At 55.7% G+C, this 21,444-nt stretch overlaps 1 protein-coding gene across 1 annotated transcript; it reads right to left on the bottom strand.

Moving 5' to 3' along the window:
* Positions 1–2,796: 2,796 nt before the first annotated feature.
* Positions 2,797–6,513, bottom strand: LOC128897554 (uncharacterized). Its single transcript, XM_054165488.1, has 3 exons — positions 6,190–6,513; positions 5,387–5,429; positions 2,797–3,664 (listed from the first exon to the last, which is right to left on the bottom strand). The coding sequence occupies exons 1-3, from the start codon at positions 6,511–6,513 to the stop codon at positions 3,306–3,308; spliced, it is 726 nt and encodes a 241-aa protein (XP_054021463.1). The 3' UTR covers positions 2,797–3,305.
* Between the last annotated feature and the right edge of the window lie 14,931 nt (positions 6,514–21,444).

A 21,444-nucleotide genomic window follows, 5' to 3' on the forward strand; every position in this document is an offset into this window, starting at 1 on the left:
GAGCAGCCTCCAGGGCAGAGCAGGAGCAAGACAGAGCACAGGCAGATGGCTGCCTTTAAACAGGCTTGGTGGACAGGAAGGGGGAGTGGGAGACACCCGGCGACCCCTCCCCCTGGGAGGGGGAACCAAGTCTCTCTGCCCACCTGGGTCAGGTTTCTTTGCCCACCTGGGGGCTAGGTTCTTTTCAGCCCCCCGGGGCTGGGTGTCACCTAACACACCGTCCCTAGCAGGTGCTGCTGGAGGGTGCTGGGTTTCAGATCACACTTCCCCATCCTGATACCTGGATACAGAAGCTAAACTCCTGTGCTTTCTGCTGTCAGAGCTGAGCAGGGCTGACCTTGCAGCAGCAGGACCAGTTGCACCTCACCCAGCACACCAGCTCTCCTGCTGCCTTGCCAGCCAAGCAGTCAGGCACAGCTGAGGCTCATGCTGGATGATGAAATGCAGATGGTGTCTCAAAAGCACAGCCATGACTAGTGACCAGCTGTGGTACAAAAGGAGATGCCTTTTGAAGGAACGTAAACCAAGCCTAAACTAAAGGTCTCCCATTGTTTGCTTCTGTTCCCATGTAAAGAGAAGGAGCTCCTCAATGCCATTCTGCTCTGCATCACCTGCAGCAGTTTCTTCTTGCCTGGAGAGCAAGAGCCCTGCGGCTCTGGCGGGTGCAGAGGTCCCAGGAGTGTCCGTGGTTCTTATGTGAGTTTGCACCCTGTCCCTTGCTTTGCCTTTAGGTAGGAAAGAAGAGAGAGAGAAGGGAAAGGAATAGAGAGTGGGCAGCTCTGCAGTCTATGCAGCAGAATGTGTTAAACATCAGAGAGAGCAGAGATGGAGACTGCTGTAAAGTCGTGGAGGGGTCAGTGGTGCCCAGCTGATGACTGCATCCTGTGCAAGCAGCAGGTCCCATTTGGTAAGCACAGAAGGGGAACATGCTGTCCCTCCAGGCTTAGGGACTGTCCCCAGAAACTGCCTAGCACAGCTTTGCACTTCAGCACCTCCAGCTGTGATGAGCTTCGAGGGATGACCTGAAACCTCAGTGCACGGAGCTGGCTGAAGAGAGCTGCAAGATGAGACTTCAGCACCTTCCTATCAGAGACACCTAACCACCTGGGTTTCCACACAGGTGCTGTGGGAATTTGCTGGTGAGGTTAGTCACTCCCTCAAGTAATTAACCTCAGAAATGTAATTGTTTCAACCTTTACTTCCAGACAACTGCATGTACATGTGTATATGTAGGCCTGTCCAGTTCAGCCTGCAAGTGCAGGGGAGCCAGTGTGTGGGATGCCCTCTCCTGCACCCTTCTGAGGCACAGATCCATTTGTGTGGTTTCTTGCTGCCCTGGGCACATCTGTCCACACCAGTGCCGTGGCCTGCCTTAGCTGTGACAGCCCATGCTGGGGAGCACCAGCCCTGCATACCCTTGGGAAGAGCTGAAACTGAAGCCAAATGGTAAATAAAGGGAAGAATGTGACAATTTCCTCTCCTTTTCATACCAGTGAAAATTTCTGCTCAAGAAAAAAGAGTGAACCCCGTCCACATCCCCTGCAAGTGACACTGGAAGCCCAAAGGGTTACCAAGGAAACTTTTATTAGCCTTTAGGAAGGAAACACATTCTCACTTCAGCCAGGCAGTGTGACAAACCCTGAGCTTAGAAGCAGCTGCTTTTGGTCCTGGTGCTGGGGAGAATGGCCAGAGGAAGAAGCCCAAACCCTCCCTTGCTGCTGGGGAGGGGCATCCTGCAGAGGAGAGACAGAGCCCATGGCTCCTCAGCCCCAAGATGAGAAAAAGCTGCCCCTTGGTGCCACCAAGGTTTTCCTTGGGGCTATGTCTTGGGCAGGGAAGTTCATGAAACATGTCAAGCACAGAGTAAAGCAAGTGGGAAAGCTCACCAAGGGCTGGAGGATTTCCTTAGCTGCCTTTGTCACCTGAGCCTGAAGGAGTGCTCAGCCAGGAGTGCATCAGCTGGGGACGGCACGGTGCCTGTGTGGCAGGAACACTCAGGGGCACTGGGAGCTTCTGCAAAGAGGAGCTTACCACTGGCAACCCAAAGCCTGGCCCCCTCCAGTGTTTGTAAGAAGTCTGAAGCAACATTCTTGTGCCTATGGTATAAATACATAAATACTTCCAATAAAAGATTTTGCAGTGCACAGCCAGCAGCCAGGTGCTGAAATGCTGCTGGAGTTCATTGCAGACAGGTAGTCAACTTGCCTCACTTCAACCAAAAATGCAACAGCCAGCAGCTGTGCTGAGGCCACATGCTGCCTGCAGCATGGGCAGGGTAGAACTTGTCCTCAAGAAGAGGGATGTGCAGCCCAGGACCACCAAGAACAGCCTCGTTTCAGCAGGAGCCAGGCAGGGGCCACATGGGAGCACAGGCACAGGGTGGAGGTTGTGCCTGTGACTCTCTCTGCAGTGCACACCTGTGTGTCAAGGTCTGCTGCAAGCCTCATGGGAGCCATCTGAGCCCTCCCAGAGGACAAGGATGTGCACTCAGTCCATTACAAAGAGTCTTCATGTTTTTTCCAGTCTCTCCTGTGCCTGGATCATTTTTGGGTCAAGCCAGTCTGTCCACATGTGTTTGAAGGAGATTCTCCTTCAACTTAATGTCTCCAAGAGCTGCTGTCAGGACATGAATGTTCATCAAATGTTCCCTTGGCTCAGGCCTCAGTAGTCTGCAGGTAACTGGGACAGCCAGTGGCCCTCCTCTCTTAAAGGCTGCTCCTAAACCCCTCGTGGTTAGTGCAGGAGCTGCATTCCTGCCGTCCTGTGCAGTTAGCTCATGTCAACACACTACCTTCCTTTACTGGCCTTTCCCTCTCAGGGAGCATTTGTCTGGCTCTTGCTGCCTCTTCCCTGCCTTCTGCCTTGCCAGGCAAAGGGCTGTTGAGCACAGCTGCTCTCCTCCAAATGGCTTCAAGACACATGAGTTATCTTCCTGGTTTACCAGGCTTTTATTTCAGCAAATACACAGCACGTTTGCCCTTTGTACAGACACTGTCTCCCTGCACGCTGAGAAACCCAGAGCCCCTCTGAATATCAGCTAAGCTCAGGTGACTTTTCTTTGGCTCTTACCTGTCCTCAAGGGCTCCACACTTCCCCCAGCATTAGAAAGATGCCTCCCAGGCAGCAAGGCAGCTGCTCAGAGCTCTGCAGTGCACTTACGCAAAGCCCATTTGCACCGCGGTTTGCCTGCACTCCAGCCGAGGCTCTCCGCAGCCACAGGCAGGGCAGGGGCTGGAGCAGTCTGGCAGCGCGGTACAGCCCGTGGGAAGGAGCCTCCCACGTGCAGGTGTGGGCAAGGCTGTGCTTTACAGGTGACATTTCACACCGTCATCAACAGGACTCAGTAACACCAGGCTGAAGGACAGGCTGATGATGGCCTCGGAGCTGGTCAGCAGGGTGATGTTGTCGTGTTGGAAGAAAAACACCACCGTGATGAGGCTGACTGCGCTGCTGCTCTCCTCCACAGTCTGCTCCCAGAGGACGTGGGGCTTCTTATCTGTCTTCATCAACGTCAGCTTTAGCAAGCCCTGGACAAGGAAATGGATGTTGCCCTCCAAGGACATGAGGTAGAGGCCATCACAGGGCACCATGATGGAGCCATTTCTGATCTGAATAGAGCCTGCTTCAGCAGTGAGGTTCACAGCTGTTCCCTTGACGCTTTCACCTGGAACAGAAGAAAGCAAAGGTCATTCCATGATCACGGAATCATGGAGTGCTTTGGCTTGGAAGGGACCATAAGGCCATCTAGGCTAAACCCCTGCAGTGAGCTGGAATGCCCCTACCAGCTGGAGCAGGCTGCTCAGAGCCCCATCCAACCTGACCTTGAGTGTTTCCAGGGATGGGACCTTCACCCTCTCTGGGCAACCTGTGCCAGTGTTTCACCACCCTCAGTGTAAAATATTTCTCCCTCATATCTGGTCTGGATTATGACAAATGTCTTCTTGGAATTGGGTTGGTTTATGTGGACTGACCGCAGGAAAGGTGGAAAAAGACAGGAAAGGGAAGAGAGTGACCTAGAGACAGGGTAGAGCAGAGCTGCAATGCCATTTGCTCTAAGCAGGCAGCAGCTACAGCAGACATTGCCTGCTTCCCACTCCTAGGAAAGCTGTGCCTTTTGGATTACAGCTCCAGTTCATATGAATCATTCCTCCAAGGAAAAAAACTAACCCAAAGACAGTAGATGAGGAGAGGAAATAGATGTTCAGAGCTGTGAGGAGGAGAAAAAGTGCTTTCTGTGGAGGTGCTGCTGGCATAAGCTCTTTGGGTTTGGTTTGGGAATTTTTTAACAGAATACAGGGTGAAAGAGCAGCACAGAGACAGAAATGGAAGCAAAACCTTAATGCAGAGCAGAGTCAGGAGGAATTAACCAGAGCTTAGCATGAAAGCCTTTCTCTAGGAGCAAGCAGTAACAGCTCCCAGGGCTACGTTGGAAATGTTTCCATGCCAGCTGTTCCCGAGCTGAAACGTCTGGGAGCAGAGGAGCCCGAAGGTTTCCTGGCAGGCAGCACAGCCCCTCCAGGCTGAGGACAAAGCTTTTTAGCTTTTTCTCTCAAGAGCATAGGTACTCACGGGGTTGGGCTCTTTGCCAGCTGACAGTGCTGAAGCAAAACAATCAACGACACTTTTAGTATGATTTATAATGGTAGTGTTTGCTTCTCTGGCGGAGGTGTGCCACCAGACAGCACTCAGGGTGCCACTGCTGCCTCTGCCACCCCCTGTGCTCTCACTCTCCCCTCCCCAGGCAATCATTTACGCTCTCCACAGATCATCGACTTCAGAAATGCCCCAGGGGCACACAGGGTCTACTCAGCAAATGATCAGAAACAGGTTTCTCGTTCTCCTAGAGAACAGAAGCTTGTTGCAGAGGGTAGGGAAGGACTGCAGAAATTCAGGCAGATTTTCAGCGTTGTTTCCTTCCACTCACGGAGTGACGCTGGTTGGTTTTGGCACCTCACAGGTCTGGCCCCTCTCCCCCAGACTGCCCTCCTGCCACCTTTCTCCATCACAAGAGCCAGCCATCGCGGTGACACCAAGCGCTGAACAGCCTCTGGCATTTTATGTGCCGGCGGGGCAGGGACACCGGGAGTCCTCCCGGGTACCGAGGAGCCTTCCGGGTGCACCCCATTACCGGGGAGCTGCAAACTAGGGAAGCCGGGAGCCTCCACCTAGTAGCGGGAGAAGCCTTCCGGGGACACCTGTGTCCCGGGAGCCCCCCGCAGAAAACGCTGCGGGAAGCCGGGAGCCGTCCGGCACCGAGGCACCGGGTGCCCTCCCGAGATGCCGGGGAACGCTGCGCGGTAGCGATGCCGCGCAGGGGCAGCGCTCCGTGCTAGCGCCGCTCGCCGGGAGACCTCCCCGGGATGCCCGCTGCCCGGCGGCTACCTACCTGTGTAGCCGATGTAGGTCCACGCCACTTCGTCCTTCTGAGGCTGGAAAAAAACAAGAAGAGAAATCCTCGTTAAGGCCCCGGCCGGGGTCTTCTCTCCCGCTGCTACCGCTTTCGCTTCCCAGTCGGGACCGGGACCGGGACCGGGACCGCGCCTCCGAGCACAGCGCCAGCAGCCTCCGTTGGCATGGCTGCCGCCCGCCTTATTCGCTTCGCTGTCGTGGGTATAAAATACGATTCCAGAGCGGTGCCTGGCCAGTCCCATCTCCAGGCTGGTGCCCAGCCCTCCGGAGCACACCAGCTCGCATCCTGGCGAGCAGCAAGGCAGGAACTCGGAGCGCACAGCTTCTTAGGCTTCACCCCTTTGACGGGCAGCCGGCAGGGCCGGTTTGCAGACCTGGGCTCCAGGGGTGCACCCGATGCCTCCCGCTCCTCCTGCGGGCCACTCAAAGGCGGGGTCTGGCTTCATGCTTCGCGCACCCTGGGTCAGGCTGTTTGTGGATGCATCTCTCTCAGTGGTTCTGAGAAGTGCATTAAGATGTTTGAAACTGACGTGCATTTCAGGAGTATAACTGAAACGGAGACTGCAAATACCAGAGTGTGCAGTATCTGACTGATCAGAGACACCAAACACCAGGCTTCCCCATTAGATTTTAAGATCTGAGCTTTGCATCTCAAACCCATCCTTCGTTTTAACCACAGGAGGACCAAATCTGCAGTCTCTTCACAACCACAACTCTTCGGCATCATGCCTGAATAAAGAGTGAAAGGTTAGCCTCATTGCTCCGTGTTCCTCTCCTTACCTGTGCCACGGGTGGGCTGGTGAGGTGTGCGTTGGGCTGTTTTACCTCCCTGGCATCGTGCTTTAGAAGAACCCTCGGTGCTCTGGTTAAGGCAGGCGGCAGGGGAAGGAGGCTGGAGCCAGGCTGCCCTGTGCAGTCTGTTCCGGAGCGTGAGGAAGGTGCCGTGTGCTGGCGGTGGGAAGGGTCTGGTCTGGCACCCTCTAGCGCTGCCGCAGCTGATGTTCTGACGCTTGCTCCGCTGGCAAGGCTGGACTCAGCTGCAAGTTTTATTGTGCAGTGGCTCTGCGGGGCACTACCTCCCCCGCAGTGACTGATCGTATCCATTGTCTCAGGAGCTTGAGCCTTACACTTGCTCTGTTTCAAGGCACCTAAATGCATCAGCGCTTCCCTCTCGAAGTCCAGCACATGTGGGCTGAGAGTGCTGAAGGGCTTTGGGGGTCTTGACAGAGCTGCCACAAGCTGGGTCGCTTTCTCACATTCCTCCCTGCACACGTAGTGCAGTTTAAAATGCAGCCTGGGTTCTGATTCTTCCACATGCACTTGCTGAAAGCAAACATCTCCCCCCCCCACCCCCAACCAATCCCACTTGACTAAATGGAAATACACAGGAGTCACTGAAAGTAGGGGAGGGAGCAGGGAAGCAGCAAACCCTCTGGGGCCTGTGTGAAGAGTATTCTTGGAACAACCTACCTGCCAGACAACCTGTCTCCAAGCCCTGCAATACTGCACCTTGGTTTGAAGTCAGGCAATGCAAAGTACAAGGACTGACAATCACTAAGGAAAGGATTAAGAACTTGTTGTTTGAATAGGGATAAATCTAAAACCTTTTTTTCCTCTCCCTAAAAAATAAATTTTAAAACCAATGAATAAAGCCAATACAAAGCTCTGTGGCCAGCAGACAGGGTTGAACATAAGCTCTTACCATTGAGGGCTGCAGAGAACTTATACCAAGGTAAATCAAGCAGGCAAGCAGTAATATCCACTGAGCAGCTGCAGATACGAGGTGCAGCGTGTTCCTAACCTGTCCTCTTTGCCAGCTCTTCCACTCATCCTCTGCAGGTTCCCTTCCATCATCCCTCTGGTCTTGATTGCTCAGCTTTTCATCTGGCTGTCCTTCCATCCCTACTATGATGCCAGCAGCTGCTGGGGAAGGGGGCAGGAGCACAGCAGGAGGCTGAAGGAGCAGGAGGCAGATGAGCTCAGAGTGCCTAACTCATCTGGAGCAAAGAAGTGAAGCCTGCACCTTCAGGAGACCTCTTTATGTGCAGAGAGCAGCAGGCGGGGGAACTTCTTTGTGACTAATATAAATTTCCCCTTCCTTCCTTTCTTTCTTTTCTTTTTTCTGTTCTTTTTGTGTATGTGTGTGAGTGTGGGGGCGGATTTGTTGCATTCCAGTTCAGTTTTGAGTAAGGGCTTTTGAAAGTAGATGTGTTTATGTCTCTCGTAACTTCAGCTATGGATGCTTTGCGAGATGATGTTTCCAGCAACAGCTAAGAGCTGGCTGGACAGTGCTCGTCTTCACACAACCTCTTGTCAGTCAAAGTTCTCATCTTTCTGCTCAGCCTCGGAGCAGGGCTGGCTCCCTCTCTTGTGAGCATCACAGAGTGCTGCTGCAGCCACTTCGCTGCAAAGCAGCAGTGCATAGGAAGGGATGTGGGACAGCTGGACAGCACAAAGAGATGGAGAGTAAAACAGGCACTTTCCATTTCTCTTCACCTTTGACTTCTGGCTTTTAAAGCCATAGGATGCTGCATGAAGATTACAAGGGAGAAAGTGGAGAAGCCCTCAGGGAACATCCCCTTTTCCTCACCCACTGAAATCTAGAGTCCAGGGGACGCACTCAGAGTGCCATCCAATCGAGAATACTGCCAGGCCCTCGGGACACCAACAGCTCCCCTTCGCTTGGGCTCCTTGTGACATTTGCTTGTGGTGCAGAGCTGCTAAATGTCAGTTGTCTGTAGCAGGGACCACCTCCTGTGCTTATTTTGCATGGCAAGCTCTGCATCCTTTTCGGGGGGGGCAGTCCAGCACTCCTCTTTCTACGACTTTTTTTAGCCAGAATTTTTCCTCATTTAAATCAGCATATCGTGACTACAGTCAGGTGCTGCCTCCTCCCAGTGATGCTTGAGCCCATTGGGAGTGTTATCCTCTCTCTCTCTTTCAGGGATGAGTCGTCAGAAAGTTTCCCTTCCCCAAAAGGTGTTCTCACAGCCCGTCAGAAGGCACATGTCCTGACAAACACCAGCTCTGCACGCAGAGGAAGCAAGAGCAGCAGTCTTTCCTGTGCTTTTCCATCTGAGCAAAGATTTTTCCTAGAAAGGTAAACCAAAGGAAGAGGGGAGAACAGCAGCCTGCCACGAGGACACCCAGCCTTGGCCACCTTGCTCCTGAAAAATAACCTCAAGCTGCCAGTAACTTGTGGACTGAGCCAAGAATACTCTGGTTTGGCCCTCAAGAGCAACCCAAAATCCATGGAAATTACTGAAGGAAATTGCAGCTTCCACTTTGCCATTGGCCCTTGAGAGGATGGAAATTCTTGTCCCATTGTCACTAGTGGCCACTCACCGAGGCATGCTGGAGCCCCAGCTGAGACCCTGCTGGACAAGAGGCTGAGAGAATGTGGAGGAGATTGCTCCTGTGGCAGGATGTCGCAGATCTGTATCTAGATGATGGTTTAGGAGGTCCTTAGAAAAACATTCACCCTACTTACAGCCTTGGTGTCCATCCATAAAGGGTTTGGTGGTGTGGCTGAGCCCATCAAGACCTTGGAGATGAAGTCTCAAATATGACTTTAGAGCAGCTTCCTTGTGGAGAATAAATGCAGCCCTGGATCCTTCCCCCACAGCTGGGGGTCTCAGCTGCCTGCAGTGCAAATGAATGGCAGTGGTGTCTGGGAAGCCAGTCCCACAGGAGAGGCAAGATGAGCTTGGGTGGGGGGCTCTCCAGGCTGGACAATGAGCAAGTGCTTTCTCATGCCTGGGAGTCCCTGCCACGGGAACATCTAAGGGCAGTGTCCCCAGGTCCCCATCGCTTGTAGTCCCCACAGCTGAAGTTGCAGCGGAAGAAGGCAGGCTCGGAGGAGAGCTGTGGGACCAGAGACCTGTTCCTGCCTGTAGTGAGAGTCACCAGCAAGTGGCCGCAGAAGCAGCCAGCTGTGGTCTTGCACAATCCACCCATGAGCGTGTCAGTGTTTCAGTGGGGAGGCAGAGAGCAGCAGAGGGCAGGCACGGCCGGAGGGCAGGCACGGCCGGAGGGCAGGCACGGCCGTCAGCGCGGGCAGCCGGGGCTGCGGAGCTCCGTGCTCCCCACGGAAAAGAGAAGGTGGGATTGTTGCCGTTTGCTGCTTAGCTCCTGCAAGCAGGGCAGCGAGCTGAGCCAAGGTGCTCCCCAGCCCCTCATTCTCACAGTTTTGTGTGCGAGCCTCTGAACCAGCCGGGGCGCCCCCCTGTCTCTGCCCGCTCCGTCCCTGACTCTGGACCTTGCGCTGGTTTGGTTTCCAAAACCCTAAAAAAGATAAATTTTTTAAAAAAGAAGAGAAGCAATAAAAGCAGTCGTGGGGTGGGTGGAGGCTGTGCCTGTGTGTTTCCGAAATCGCCCTGTCATTTCTGTCCTCCCCGAGTGCAAGTGTCGCTCCGCCAGGGCCAGCGGCGCCGCGGCGCCCAAGCTGCGTTTCCAGGACTGCATCTAGCGCCGCGCCCGAAACAGGAAAGGGGACAGCTCATGCAGGGGCATCACAAACCAGATGCGCAGACCACCTCTCGCAGTTCCAATCGCCCTCACTTGCCCTCCCGCCTTGCATCTGAAAAGCCAAGTGTCATGCAAATTTGGTGGCTTTAGAGGTGTGCCGCCCGGGACCCTGCTCTCCCCCCCGCCGGACCCGCGGCACCTCGCTGCTCTGCAGGCTCGCCGCACACGCTGGCAGCTGACAGAATTGCTGCTGAGCCAAATTAATTTGGTCCCTCTCTTCCACAGGGACGAGGGGTAACGGACACAAACTGCAGCACAGGAGGTTCCACCTCAACACAAGGAGGAACTTCTTCCCTGGGAGGGTCCCAGAGCCCTGGAGCAGGCTGCCCAGAGAGGTTGTGGAGTCTCCTTCCCTGGAGCCTTTCCAGCCCTATCTGGATGTGTTCCTGTGTGACCTGTGCTGGGTTCTGTGGTCCTGCTCTGGCAGGGGGGTTGGACTGGATGAGCTTTGGAGGTCCCTTCCAACCCCTGACATCCTGTGATCCTATGACCTTAAACCTGTAATTTCTTGGGTTTTTCCTCGACCCTTTGCAGTGATCATGGCAGCCCAGCCATGGGGCAAGCAGGCAGGCTGGGGGGTTCCATGAGCCTGTTGGCACTCTGCAGCAGACCCTGATGACTTGGTCGTCTCTGCAGCTTTCCAAAGAGGTGCAGCTCAGTGGCACATACAGCAGCCACAAGGGCTGAAGGAAACCAGAGCTCCTTGGCAGTATGGCTTGGGGGGCGTTCTGGCAACGATCCCACACCTCTTACCTTAGGCTGTGATCCACTGGCTGAGGAGCTGGAATCTTGTCCAAACAGTGTTGGTTACAGTCAAGGCTGAAGCCTGCACTGCCATCGCTGTACCAGGTCTCAGATGCAGCTCAGAGCCCCAGCCTGACAGTGTCCCCGTGCTCCAATCAGGGAGACAGGGAAAAGAGCAACCTCACCAGGAACCACAGCCCCTGGCGCCTGCAAAGAACCACACTTGTGCAGGTCCTTGCTGGCATCCTCCTCAATTTAGTTCCCATTTCCTGAAAAAGTGCTTTCACAGCCCTGAAGGGAGGAGCTGGGGACTGCAGAGGAGACTTTGCTCTCACTTCTCAGAGGAACAGTGGAATAACAGATTGAGTTGTTTGTAAACATCAAGTAGCAGACAGGAAAGGTGCAGCAGCAAGTCCCAAGAACAAAGCCTAACGCTGTCCTGTGGGGCGAGGAAGCCTCCTGGGCAGCCCTGGGTGTTCACTGTGCCCTCAGTTACAGTTCTGACTCTTATTTCATAGTATTCTTAAAGCATGGTCTGTACAAAGCTGCTGCTCAGCAGAAGCGAAGCTGATTGAGTGATTGCTGCTGGTTTGTTATCAACGTGGTAGGACATCCCTTGTCCTCCTGGGGCCTGCCCTTCTGCAATGTGACCTTCACCTTGGGGGTGCTCTGGTCCCTCTGGCAATCCAAGCAGGAGTGGGAACTGCCCAGCTGGAAAAGACCTTAAGATCGTGGAGTCAGACCATAGGCTAACACCTCCCTGTCTGCAGCTGTTCAACCATGGCCCTAAGTACATCATCCAAACACCTCCAGGGACGCTGACTCCACCACTTCCCACAGCTGAGAGCTGTCCTCTCGGCCCTTGCCAGCAGTCTTTGCCTGTACTGTAAAAGGTTTGGCCTCTGTTGGAATAAAGCACTAGGAGAGCAGTGCTGTTCTGTCACTGCTGCAGCCAAGGAACACAACTGCTGTCCAGTGTTGGGTTTTCTCTGTGTGTTTATTTCCCACCATGGCTGTGCTTGCCTCAAGAGCAAAAGGTTGCATGGTTTGATCTAATAAAACAGTGGGAAATAGCAAAGGAAGCCTCACAGCTGTCCGGGGGGGCGGGGAATAGCAAGGTGCCACAAAGGCCAGATCCTCCCCTGGGTCCTGCTGCTCAGCACGGGCCCCAGCTACTGCCATTTAGTGCTTCTGTCTCTGCAGCTGAACCAGCTTCAGCTAGCAAAATCCAGGAATTTTTCACTAGAAAAGGGTGGGCTCCTGCTCTAGCACCTCTGAACCTGGTGAGGTGTCTCTCACCCCTGATTTCCCTCCCATGTGGCTTTTGCTTGGGCCTTGCTTAGAGCTACCCTTTGGCTGAGGCGTGCTGAGGGTTTCCACCAGCAGAAGCCCTGAGCCGGCAGGAGGGAGCTGATGTCAGTCAGAATCCTTTGGCAGTGCACAACAGAGTGAAGCTGTGAAAATGCTCTGATCTCAAAATAAAGATATTGACATTTATGTGGAGCCAGGATTCCGTGGGGAGGTCCCAAAAGAGCCTGCAGACATTGAGGCAAGTCCCACTGCACCTCCCCTCAGACTGCTGCCCTGGGAATTTCCCAGGCGAGCCGCTTCATGGGAGGGGTGAGCAGCAGATGGGCTCCCTGCAGCACACCCCCAGCAGCAGCAGGTCCCTCACTGCTGTGCAGTCATTTTCCAGGCTAGCAAAGTCCTCAGGCCAGCAGAGCCTTTTTTCCAAGGGGACACAATGCTGAGCTCAGCAAAGCCAGGCAGGATTAGGCTCTGCCCCTTGGACAGTGCTAGCAGCTCCCCTTTGTGCTTAAGGACTGTTGGCCTGCCCAGCACACCAGGACAAGCCATGTGGCATCTGTCAGTGGGTACAGTGCCTGGGGAAGAGCTGTGAGCTCAAAGGCAGCTTTTAGCAGCAGCACAATGCTGTGCAGCACAGCCCCTGACAGGCAGCAGTGCAGACCTCCCAGAAGGGCAGAGCTGGCAACCACCACATTTCACACCAGAGCTGTCAGATCTCTAAAGGTCAGCTGCTGCCTCCTTGATGACATGATGGGAGATTTTCTGTTGTTGGTGGTGACCTTTCTCCTGAGCATTGTCTCTTTCCAGTCAGCCCCTGCAGCCTCTGCCCTCTGTGCCTCGGAGTGGACTCCACCACAATATCAGCTGAGTGGGCAGGGGCTAAGTGTTCACTGTGACACCCTCAGAAGATAAGGTGAACTTAGTCAAACCAATCTCCCTTTCTTTTCCTCAGTAGCTGCTTCAGTCAGGAATCACATCATCCCATACTCCCATACCATAAGGTGTCAGAAGAGGAGATAAAACACCTCCTTGGCCCTTTTGCTGGTAAAGAGAAGCAGCAGTCACAAACTCGTCTGGTCTTGTAGAGCTCCACTCCCGGGAGGATGTGGAGCCTGTGATGATCCAGATGCAGCTCTGCTCAGGGTTAACAAAGTGCTTTCTCTAGCCCATCTGCATCCTTATTGTCTGCCTGCTTCCCCTCATCTCCCTCGGGGGAGCTCTCTTGGCCAACAAAGATGCCTCCAAAGTCATCCCTCCCGAGAATTAGGGCTTGTTGCAGCTCTTGATTCTTCCTGTGGGGCTCTGACCTGCTCCACGTGACAGGATTTTCAAGCAGTGTTTTGGGGAAGGCTTGCAGACAGAGGCACTACCTCCTAGTAGCCTCCTCAGCTGCTTTGAATACCTGGAGTGAAGCATGAGCAGAGGGAGGGTGGTCAACAGAGACTGCAGTAAGGAGAGGAGGGGTTAAGAGCTGATGACCTCTCTAGGACAGAGACTGCTCCTTAGGTGAAGCATAAGGAGCCTGCCTAGTTCCTCTGGCAGAGACCTGAACATAGCTGAGCTTCAGGGGCCTGTTTGGGGCTCCCTTGCCTGCACCAACCACCCCCCACATCCTGACCTCCCAGGGGGGGCTTGAGAAGGGTCACTTTCCTGCAGGCAGGCAAGCAGGTGTGGGTCCATAGCAGTGTCCCCCCGGGGAAGCCTGCACCAAGGTTGGCTTGTGTTGGGCTTTGCCTAGTCTGGCAGCTCAGTAGAGGCAAGGCAGCTGCAGCCCTGACACAGTCTGTATATACACACACAGAGTCAGCCATGCAGATCAGCACAGGCATCATACAAACAGCACCAATGGCCTCATCCTGTTGCCATCAGGATGGCAGCCCCTGGGCAGAAAACATGCAGCTGGACACAAGCAGCATAGCTTCTCTCAGCTGCAGCTCTTACACATAGAGTCTCTCCAGCTCATCCTCCTGACTCCTGAGCCTTTAAGCCTGATTTCCAGCTGGGCTGCCTAGCTGTTTGCTAGCCACCTGCACACACCACCACAGTGAGCAGAGACCTCCACCAGCAAATAGCTACAGAGAGCTTAATGAGCAGAAGGGACATGCTGCAGTGATCAGGAACAGTGCACGGCCAGACAGGAATCTGAGCAGTCCCTTTTGTCCTGTTTTCCCTCTCTTTTCCCCACACTTGTTCCTCCTCAAATCAGTCTTGGTCTCTCCCTTCCCCCATTTACTCCTTCCACCCAACACCCCACAGTAAGTCCTGGAGAGTCAGAAGACTCGTCCCAGCATCCTGCAAGGAGCTCCCCGTGCCTTTGGGAAGTGCCCCTCTGTGCTGGGCAGGCAGATTTCCCTGCTTCCCCCCCAGGGCACCACTCCAGCAGTGTGACCACACGTGCTTGGAGCTTTCATTGTCTTCTGTGGTTTGTTTTTCCAGAGAGCTCCAAGCCTCTGGACAGGCTGCCCTGCTGGCATGAGCAGCTGCTCAATACTTCCACTGCAGCACTGCAAAACCAGTAACCTACAGCTCAGAAAGTTCTCTTTAACTCATCCCCTCCTCACCCAGTGTTTGGGGAGTCTTTGCTTTTCTAGGGCATGCAGAGTCTTTAGAGCCTTCAAAGTCTGAGTTTTCTCAGTTGCATCTTCAGTAGAGGTGCCACAGATAACTCAGATCTGGGCAAGGAAGGACATTTATTTCCCTGGGACTGCTTTACCCTGCTACATGCTCAGCTCCCCTCCAGGCTGGGGAGGGGAGAAGGAGCTCAGATTACCTGGGCTTTGGAGCATTCCTTCTCGTTTCAGCGTCTGCCCCGGGGAGGGAAGCTGCTGCCGCGGTCACATCCACCAGCTCACATGGAAACCTGCTGCAGCACCAGAGCCTGGCTGCCAGAGATCACCTGCATGCCCCCTGCAGCACCTTGAGAGCTGGAGCAAAGGCCCACTGTGCCAGCTCTGCTTTGGGCAAACACCCCAGCAGGAAGAGCCCAGCTCCAGCCCTGCTCCTTCTATAGCTGCAGAGGCTGCAGCTGGCCCCAGGGTTGTTCCCTGATGTGTAATGAGCTGAACCTGGCTCCAGCACCTGCAGCCTATCCCTGCAGGTTCAGCTCCTAATGCTCTGTCCCAGACAAGGACACCCCAAGGCCAGCCCTCCCATCAGAGCAAGTTTTTCTTTTTGATTCTACACACACACCCCCAAAAAGAAAAAAAATACATTGAGCACACTCAGAGAAAAGGATTTTCATGAAAAACATTAACAGGAAACATGAAATGGGGGAGGGGAGGGGAAGGGAGGGGAGGGGAGGGGAGGGGAGGGGAGGGGAGGGGAGGGGAGGGGAGGGGAGGGGAGGGGAGGGGAGGGGAGGGGAGGGGAGGGGAGGGGAGGGGAGGGGAGGGGAGGGGAGGGGCCTGTCTCTGCCTTCCTGACTCAGTTCTGTGTAATCTCTAGTGCCAAGACTGATAATCTGTATTTTTTCCTGGAAAAGGCTTGCTGTGCCACAGCTTGCCCCGTTGGCACAGAGAGGGCCACAGCTGGTGGCAACACTGCCTGCCTACCATTGCCCTGGGTTTGGCACCCCGGGAGGAGGGTCAAACACATGTCCTGCCCCTGCGGGGCTCACGGAGCTGCCTGGCTTGGGTCTCCTGGAGGGCCGATGGCCAAACAAGGCACACCAAGCTACAGCCTGACACAGGGATGTGTTCCCTTTGAAACCCAAGCCAGAAAAGCACCTGCAAGCAGTGACCGTGTCTGACCGTGCTTGACACGTGTGAGCAGGGGGCTAGCACCCAGACAGGGCCCTGCAGGAGCTTGCCCAGTGCCCAGCTCCTTCCACCACCCCTCACCTATGGCTTCAGCGTGTGTGAGAGATCACAGCTCACAGGATGTTAGGGGTTGGAAGGGACCTCCAAAGCTCATCGAGTCCAACCCCTTGCCAGAGCAGGAGCGCAGAATCCAGCGCAGGTCACACAGGAACACATCCAGGTGGGGCTGGAAAGGCTCCAGAGGAGACTCCATAGCCTCTCTGGGCAGCCTGCTCCAGGGCTCTGTGACCCTCCCAGCGAAGAAGAGATGACAGAGACATCAGCTAGGAGAGAGCCCCCACCGACCTCCCTTGTTCTGTCTCTCTCTGTTCTGTCCTTTGCGCTTCAGCATGGGGAGCAGGGCCAGCCCGGCACGACACGGGGGTGAGAGCCAGCCCTTTCCAGCATTCCTGCCTTGGGGGACCGGTCTCCCACCACCCACCTCCGCGGGGCAGGCCTGAGCCCCAGGAGAAGCCCCTTCGGCTCCCCGGGCAGCGTCAGCACCAACCACAGCGCAGGATGTCTCTCCCCCGTGACTCAACTAGGTCAGCCCAAGGCAGGCGGCGGCGAGCGAGGAGGCAGCCGTGATGCAAGCAGGGCTGTCTCTTAATACCACAGGGGCTCAGCAGCTGGGCACATTTTCTAGCCCTGGTCTGAAGCCAGGAGTGATGGGAAACCCGTCTGCATTTCACTCTGCTCTGGCACACACCCTTGGCAGCTGCCCGTGGGCACCCAAACACACGTGAGCCCCGATGGCAGGAAGCGCACAGGCTCGCCAGGCTGGGCACTGCCCTGGGGGAGCCGGGACAGAGGGGAAAGCAGGTTAGTACCTCCAAGCTGGTGAGCCCCCTGCTTTGGTGGTGGGGTGCGCAGGTACTGACCTAGCTGTGAGGTACCATCAAATCTCAACCGCTCGGTGCTGTGCTCTGCCAGGTTTCATGCTCGCTTTCCCCTTTTTCAGGCAAAGTTTCTCCCAGTCATTTCTGCTTCCTCTGCTAATCTCTCTGTGGTTGTGCTGCTCCTGGCAGGCTTAGCACTGTGACTGTGCTAATGGAGAAATGATATCTGTGGTTATGACTCATCAGCTGCATCACCACTGGCTGCCAGATCCGTGTGTGTCGGGGCAGAGATGCTGGTTCACGCTGGAAAATGAAGCCCCCATGGCTTTATGTGGCACCCACACTTCTCTCAAGGCTGTGACATACTAGGCCGTGCCTGGTGAGCCCCCCCTGTCCCGCAGTGACACAGGAGTGAAAGGGGGACGTTTGAAAGTCACTGTCCCCAGCGGGCTTGATGGAGCCAGCAGAAGCATCTGCAGGGCTGCCCTTTGATCCACTTTGCTGTTCCAGCAGTTGCTTGCGAGGGGTTTGATGCAGTTTGGCTGCAAGGAAATCAGCATTTTTGCTGGGAAAAGACCTCTGGTATTCGGTGGCTGAATTTAAAAGATCCAAAAAAAGAAGTCCCAGGGAGCTGGCTGCCGGCGTGGCTCAGTCATCTGCGTCGTGCTGGAGCGGGCGCAGCCGCGTCCCTCCACCCGGCGATACCATCGGTCCCGCTATGACTTGCGCCGGCTGCGAGGTGGGCAACACCCAAAGTGCTCAAGCCGCCTGGAGACCTCCAGGGGCTGTATGAGTCTGCAGGAAGCACTGCTGGCTCCCGGGAGCCCACCACAGCCAGCGGCCCCACACACAACAGCCGCGGTCAGAGCCACAGCTGGCTGCAGGACCTCCAATGGCAGCCAGAGAGAGCCCAGACCCTGACAAGGCAACCCTGGGATGAAGAGAGCAGAGAAGGGCTGGGGGGCTGCTTCCATCTCCGAACTCCAGAGGGCTGGGTCTCCTTCAGCCACCTATGCTGCTGAAAGAGGGGCTGGGGGGTGTGGGGCTGCCCGAGAGGCAGCTGCAGGGCAGGAGCTTTGTCCCTCTCTCGCTGCAGGCAGCAAAACGAACAGCCCTGTGCAGAGCTCTCGATGCCTTCTCACTGAAATTGCTGACCCGGGCTGCCTTCACACGCAGTGGGAGCTTGTGAGTCCCTGCACCTGACGCCCCACGCCTGGGGCAGCATTGCTCCCCAAAGGCAAACGCCCCAGAGCTGGGAGGGGCCAGCTGGTCCCTGTCCTGCTGGCACAGGATCTCGGGCTGCCAAGGGATGCTCGGTGCTGGGCGCCGTGAGCTGGTGGCGCTCCTCCCCGCCCTGCAGAGCCACGTGTGAGCATTTAGCGATGTGGTTTGTGTGCGGCAGATCCCAGGGGCAAGTGCACTGCTGAGGGCTGCGACTGTCCCAGTGCCAAAGCAATCCGGCGCCTGCATCCCCAGTGCTTTTGGAACTCTCCTGAACATCTCCAACGACAGGAAAACAAAGCCCCAGCGGTCAGAGGCAGACACTCGCGGGGCAGAGGGCTGCTCTCATTACAGCATCACAGGATGACAGAATGCTAGGGGCTGGAAGGGACCTCCAGAGGTCATCGAGTCCTACCTCCCTGCCAGAGCAGGATCACCCGGGGCAGGCTGCACAGGAATGCAGCCAGACAGGTCCTGAAAGTCTCCAGAGAAGGAGACTCCACAACCTCTCCAGGCAGCCTGCTCCAGGGCTCCATCTCCCTCCCCACAGAGCAGTGTCTTGCGTGTTGAGGTGGAACTCCTCTGTTCTAGCTTGTACCCATTGTTCCTTGTCTGATCACTGAGCACCCCACACCATGCCACAGAAAGGCTTCTGAAGTCCCATTGATGGACACCAAGCCCTTGCATGAAGAGCAGGGGCACAGCTTTGCCTACGAGGTGCCACTCTCCAGCCTGCCCTCACTGCCAGCCTGCCCTCGCTGCAGGAGCCACTCAAAGGCACTTCTGAAGTCTGGCTGGAGGCCACAGTAGTGCCCCGAGGCCCCAGGAAGGAGCTGGGCTGCTGAGAACTGCATGACCCCGGCCAGCCAGAGCTGCTCCCTCAGAGGGTCAGAGAGCTGTGACCACAACTCTTTGGCACCAGGGATAGGTGGTGTGCCCTAAGTGGCATCTTGCTTGGGCAGCTCTCAGTTTCAAGCAGCCTTTGTCTTTACAGGGAAGCTGGCTGGAGAGCCAGGGGAAGCAGGTGTCCTCAGCAGGCAGGTTTGCTGTGCAGGTGGGTAGCAGGGGGCTACTTCCCTGAAGCCATAACCCAGCGATGCCCCAAAGGCAAACCAGAGATAGCTGTGGCAGGGAAAGCCCTGCCCTGAGCTCTGCAAGGGGCATCACATCCCTCTTGCCATGAGCTGGCAGTGCCAAGCCCACCTCAACCACAGCCCAGCTGCCCCTGCCCACCAGTACAGCTCTTCACGCTCCTTTTAGACCTCTGTTCAAGCTGATGCCTTCTGAGCTCAAAAGCTCTCTCAGCAATCTGCTGCCCATGTGGATGATCAGCTCAGCTGATAATCCAGTGGATGAGCACTTTAAGCAACCTTAATCATTGGACCATGCCACAGGGCATCACCCACCCTTGGCAGCCCTTGGCCACGGGAGGGCTGGGTGGCTCGCAGGGCTGTCTCCCTTTGCCCTGGCTCAGGGGAGGACTCCCAAGCACAAGCTGCTAAATGTTGGGATCCAGTGGAACTCACCCTCCAGTGACTGCCTCAACCACCAGATGTGAGCTGCTCCAAGAGACTGTGTGAGAGGAATGGAGGGAATGAAGTTCCTGAGTCAGATTTCAGGGCACTGGGAGCAGGGAAGCTAAGGAGTGGGAGCTCCCACTTGTGAAGCCAGCTCACTGAGAGCAGGTGCCTGCAGTCAGCGATGATTTACAGCCCCTAAGAGAGCAGCTTTTCATCACTGGCTGCTGGTTACCTACCTCATCCCTTGGAGTGGGGCCACGTGGCCCATTTGCTGCTCGCTCCAAGAGAAATGAGTTTACATTCCTCAGGTTTCCTGTCGTTTCTGCAGCATTAATTCCTCCAAGTTCCTGGATCTGCAGAGTCTCTGAGGCTCAGCCTCTCATCTACGGCATGGAAGTTTTGCAAGGGAGGATCAACCACAGGAAATGAGCACACAGAGAAGCAGTGGGGGGACAGCATCTGCTGTGGCTGAGCTTTGCTATGGACCACATTCATGGAGGTCAGGGAGGGTGCTCTGAGTGCAGCCTGAAGCAGCTCCCCCTTCCCACACCCACCTTGTGTCCTGCAAGCAGCAGCATGCTCCCATCTCAGCAGGGGCTCTTGGGAGCTGCTGTGCCAAAGCTGTCTCTCCCCAGGCTTTCCCAGGGGCTTCTCTTCTCTTCCTCCCCAGCATGAAGCTCCTCCTGTCCCTGCAGTGCCCTGGGGAGCCAGGGAAATGGTCAAGAGCCTTTATACAGGTTGTGGGTGGTTGGTTTGTTAAAAGAAGATCCTCAGCTGTGCTGTGCCTTGGGGCAGGCAGTGGTCTCAAGGCTGTGACATGGGGACAGGGGCTGGTCTCACCAGCATCCCCCCTCCTCAGCAGTGTGCTGCCCAGAATGGTGCCAGCCCAGGGCTCCAGCAGGACACTCAGGGAAGCTTCCAGCTGCCTGTGGCATCCCCTCTGCAGCCCATTTTCCCCACAAGCATCCCCACTGTCACTTCCAGCTCTCCACCCACCCACAGAAGCAGTGAAGTCCTGCTGGGCTGCATTTGACCTTGTCCTTCAGAACTGGGCTGTGAGAGCAGGCCAGGAGGAATCCTCCTGCTACCTTGCTGGTGCCTGCATCCTGGCTTTGTAAGACTCAGGAGGAGTTTTTCCCACCATGTGTGGCTGCTCAGGGACTGCACAGGCACCTGTCAGGGGCTGGCTGTGGTCAGGCTGTCCAGGGGCTGCAGTGATGAATCTCCTCTGCTCCACAGCTCTCCCACTCACCAAGATGAGTCTCAAAAACACCACAGGAGGAAGCAGACGATGAGCACAGCCCTGCGAGGGGAGGCTGAGGGAGCTGGGGTTGCTGAGCCTGCAGAAGAGGAGGCTCAGGGGAGACCTTCTTGCTCTCTACAACTCCCTGAAGGGAGGTTGTGGCCAGGTGGGGGTTGGGCTCTTCTGCCACGCAACCAGCACCAGAACAAGAGAACACAGTCTCAAGCTGTGCCAGGGGAGGTTTGGGCTGGAGATGAGGAAGAAATTCTTCCCAGAAAGAGGAATTTGCCATTGGGATGTGCTGCCCAGGGAGGTGGTGGAGTCCCCATCCCTGGAGGTGTTCCAGAGGGGATTGGATGTGGCACTTGGAGCCATGGTCTAGTCATGAGGTGTTGGGTGACAGGTTGGACTTGATGATCTTTGAGGTCTCTTCCAACCTTATTGATTCTGTGATCAAGGTCCCATTTGCCCAGGCACCACTGAGTCCTCCCTGCCTGTTCATGCACATGTAATTCACTGGGCCCAGCACACAAGGGGAAAGCTGCATCCTGATGCCAAGTGAGAGCCCAGATCCCCTCCAAGGAGAGCTGAGAGCCAGGGGGGACCAGGACAGATCAAGGACAGGCATCAGCCTTCATGCTTGTGAAAAGTGAGGGGCTTCTGTCTGGTGGTCCTGGGAGAGAAGCAGACTTTAGGTGATGTGCTTTAAACAGAAACCTCCCTTCTGAAGCAGCAGAAACCACAGATAAGGATGGCACAGAGATGTGGCTGCACTGCTAAGGAAGTCCCCTAACGGAGCAAGCCATGGCAGCAGCCCCAGCCCCCCCTGAAGCCCT

The sequence above is a fragment of the Dryobates pubescens genome, chromosome 11 (genome assembly GCF_014839835.1).
Source record: "Dryobates pubescens isolate bDryPub1 chromosome 11, bDryPub1.pri, whole genome shotgun sequence".
Lineage (NCBI taxonomy): Eukaryota > Metazoa > Chordata > Aves > Piciformes > Picidae > Dryobates > Dryobates pubescens.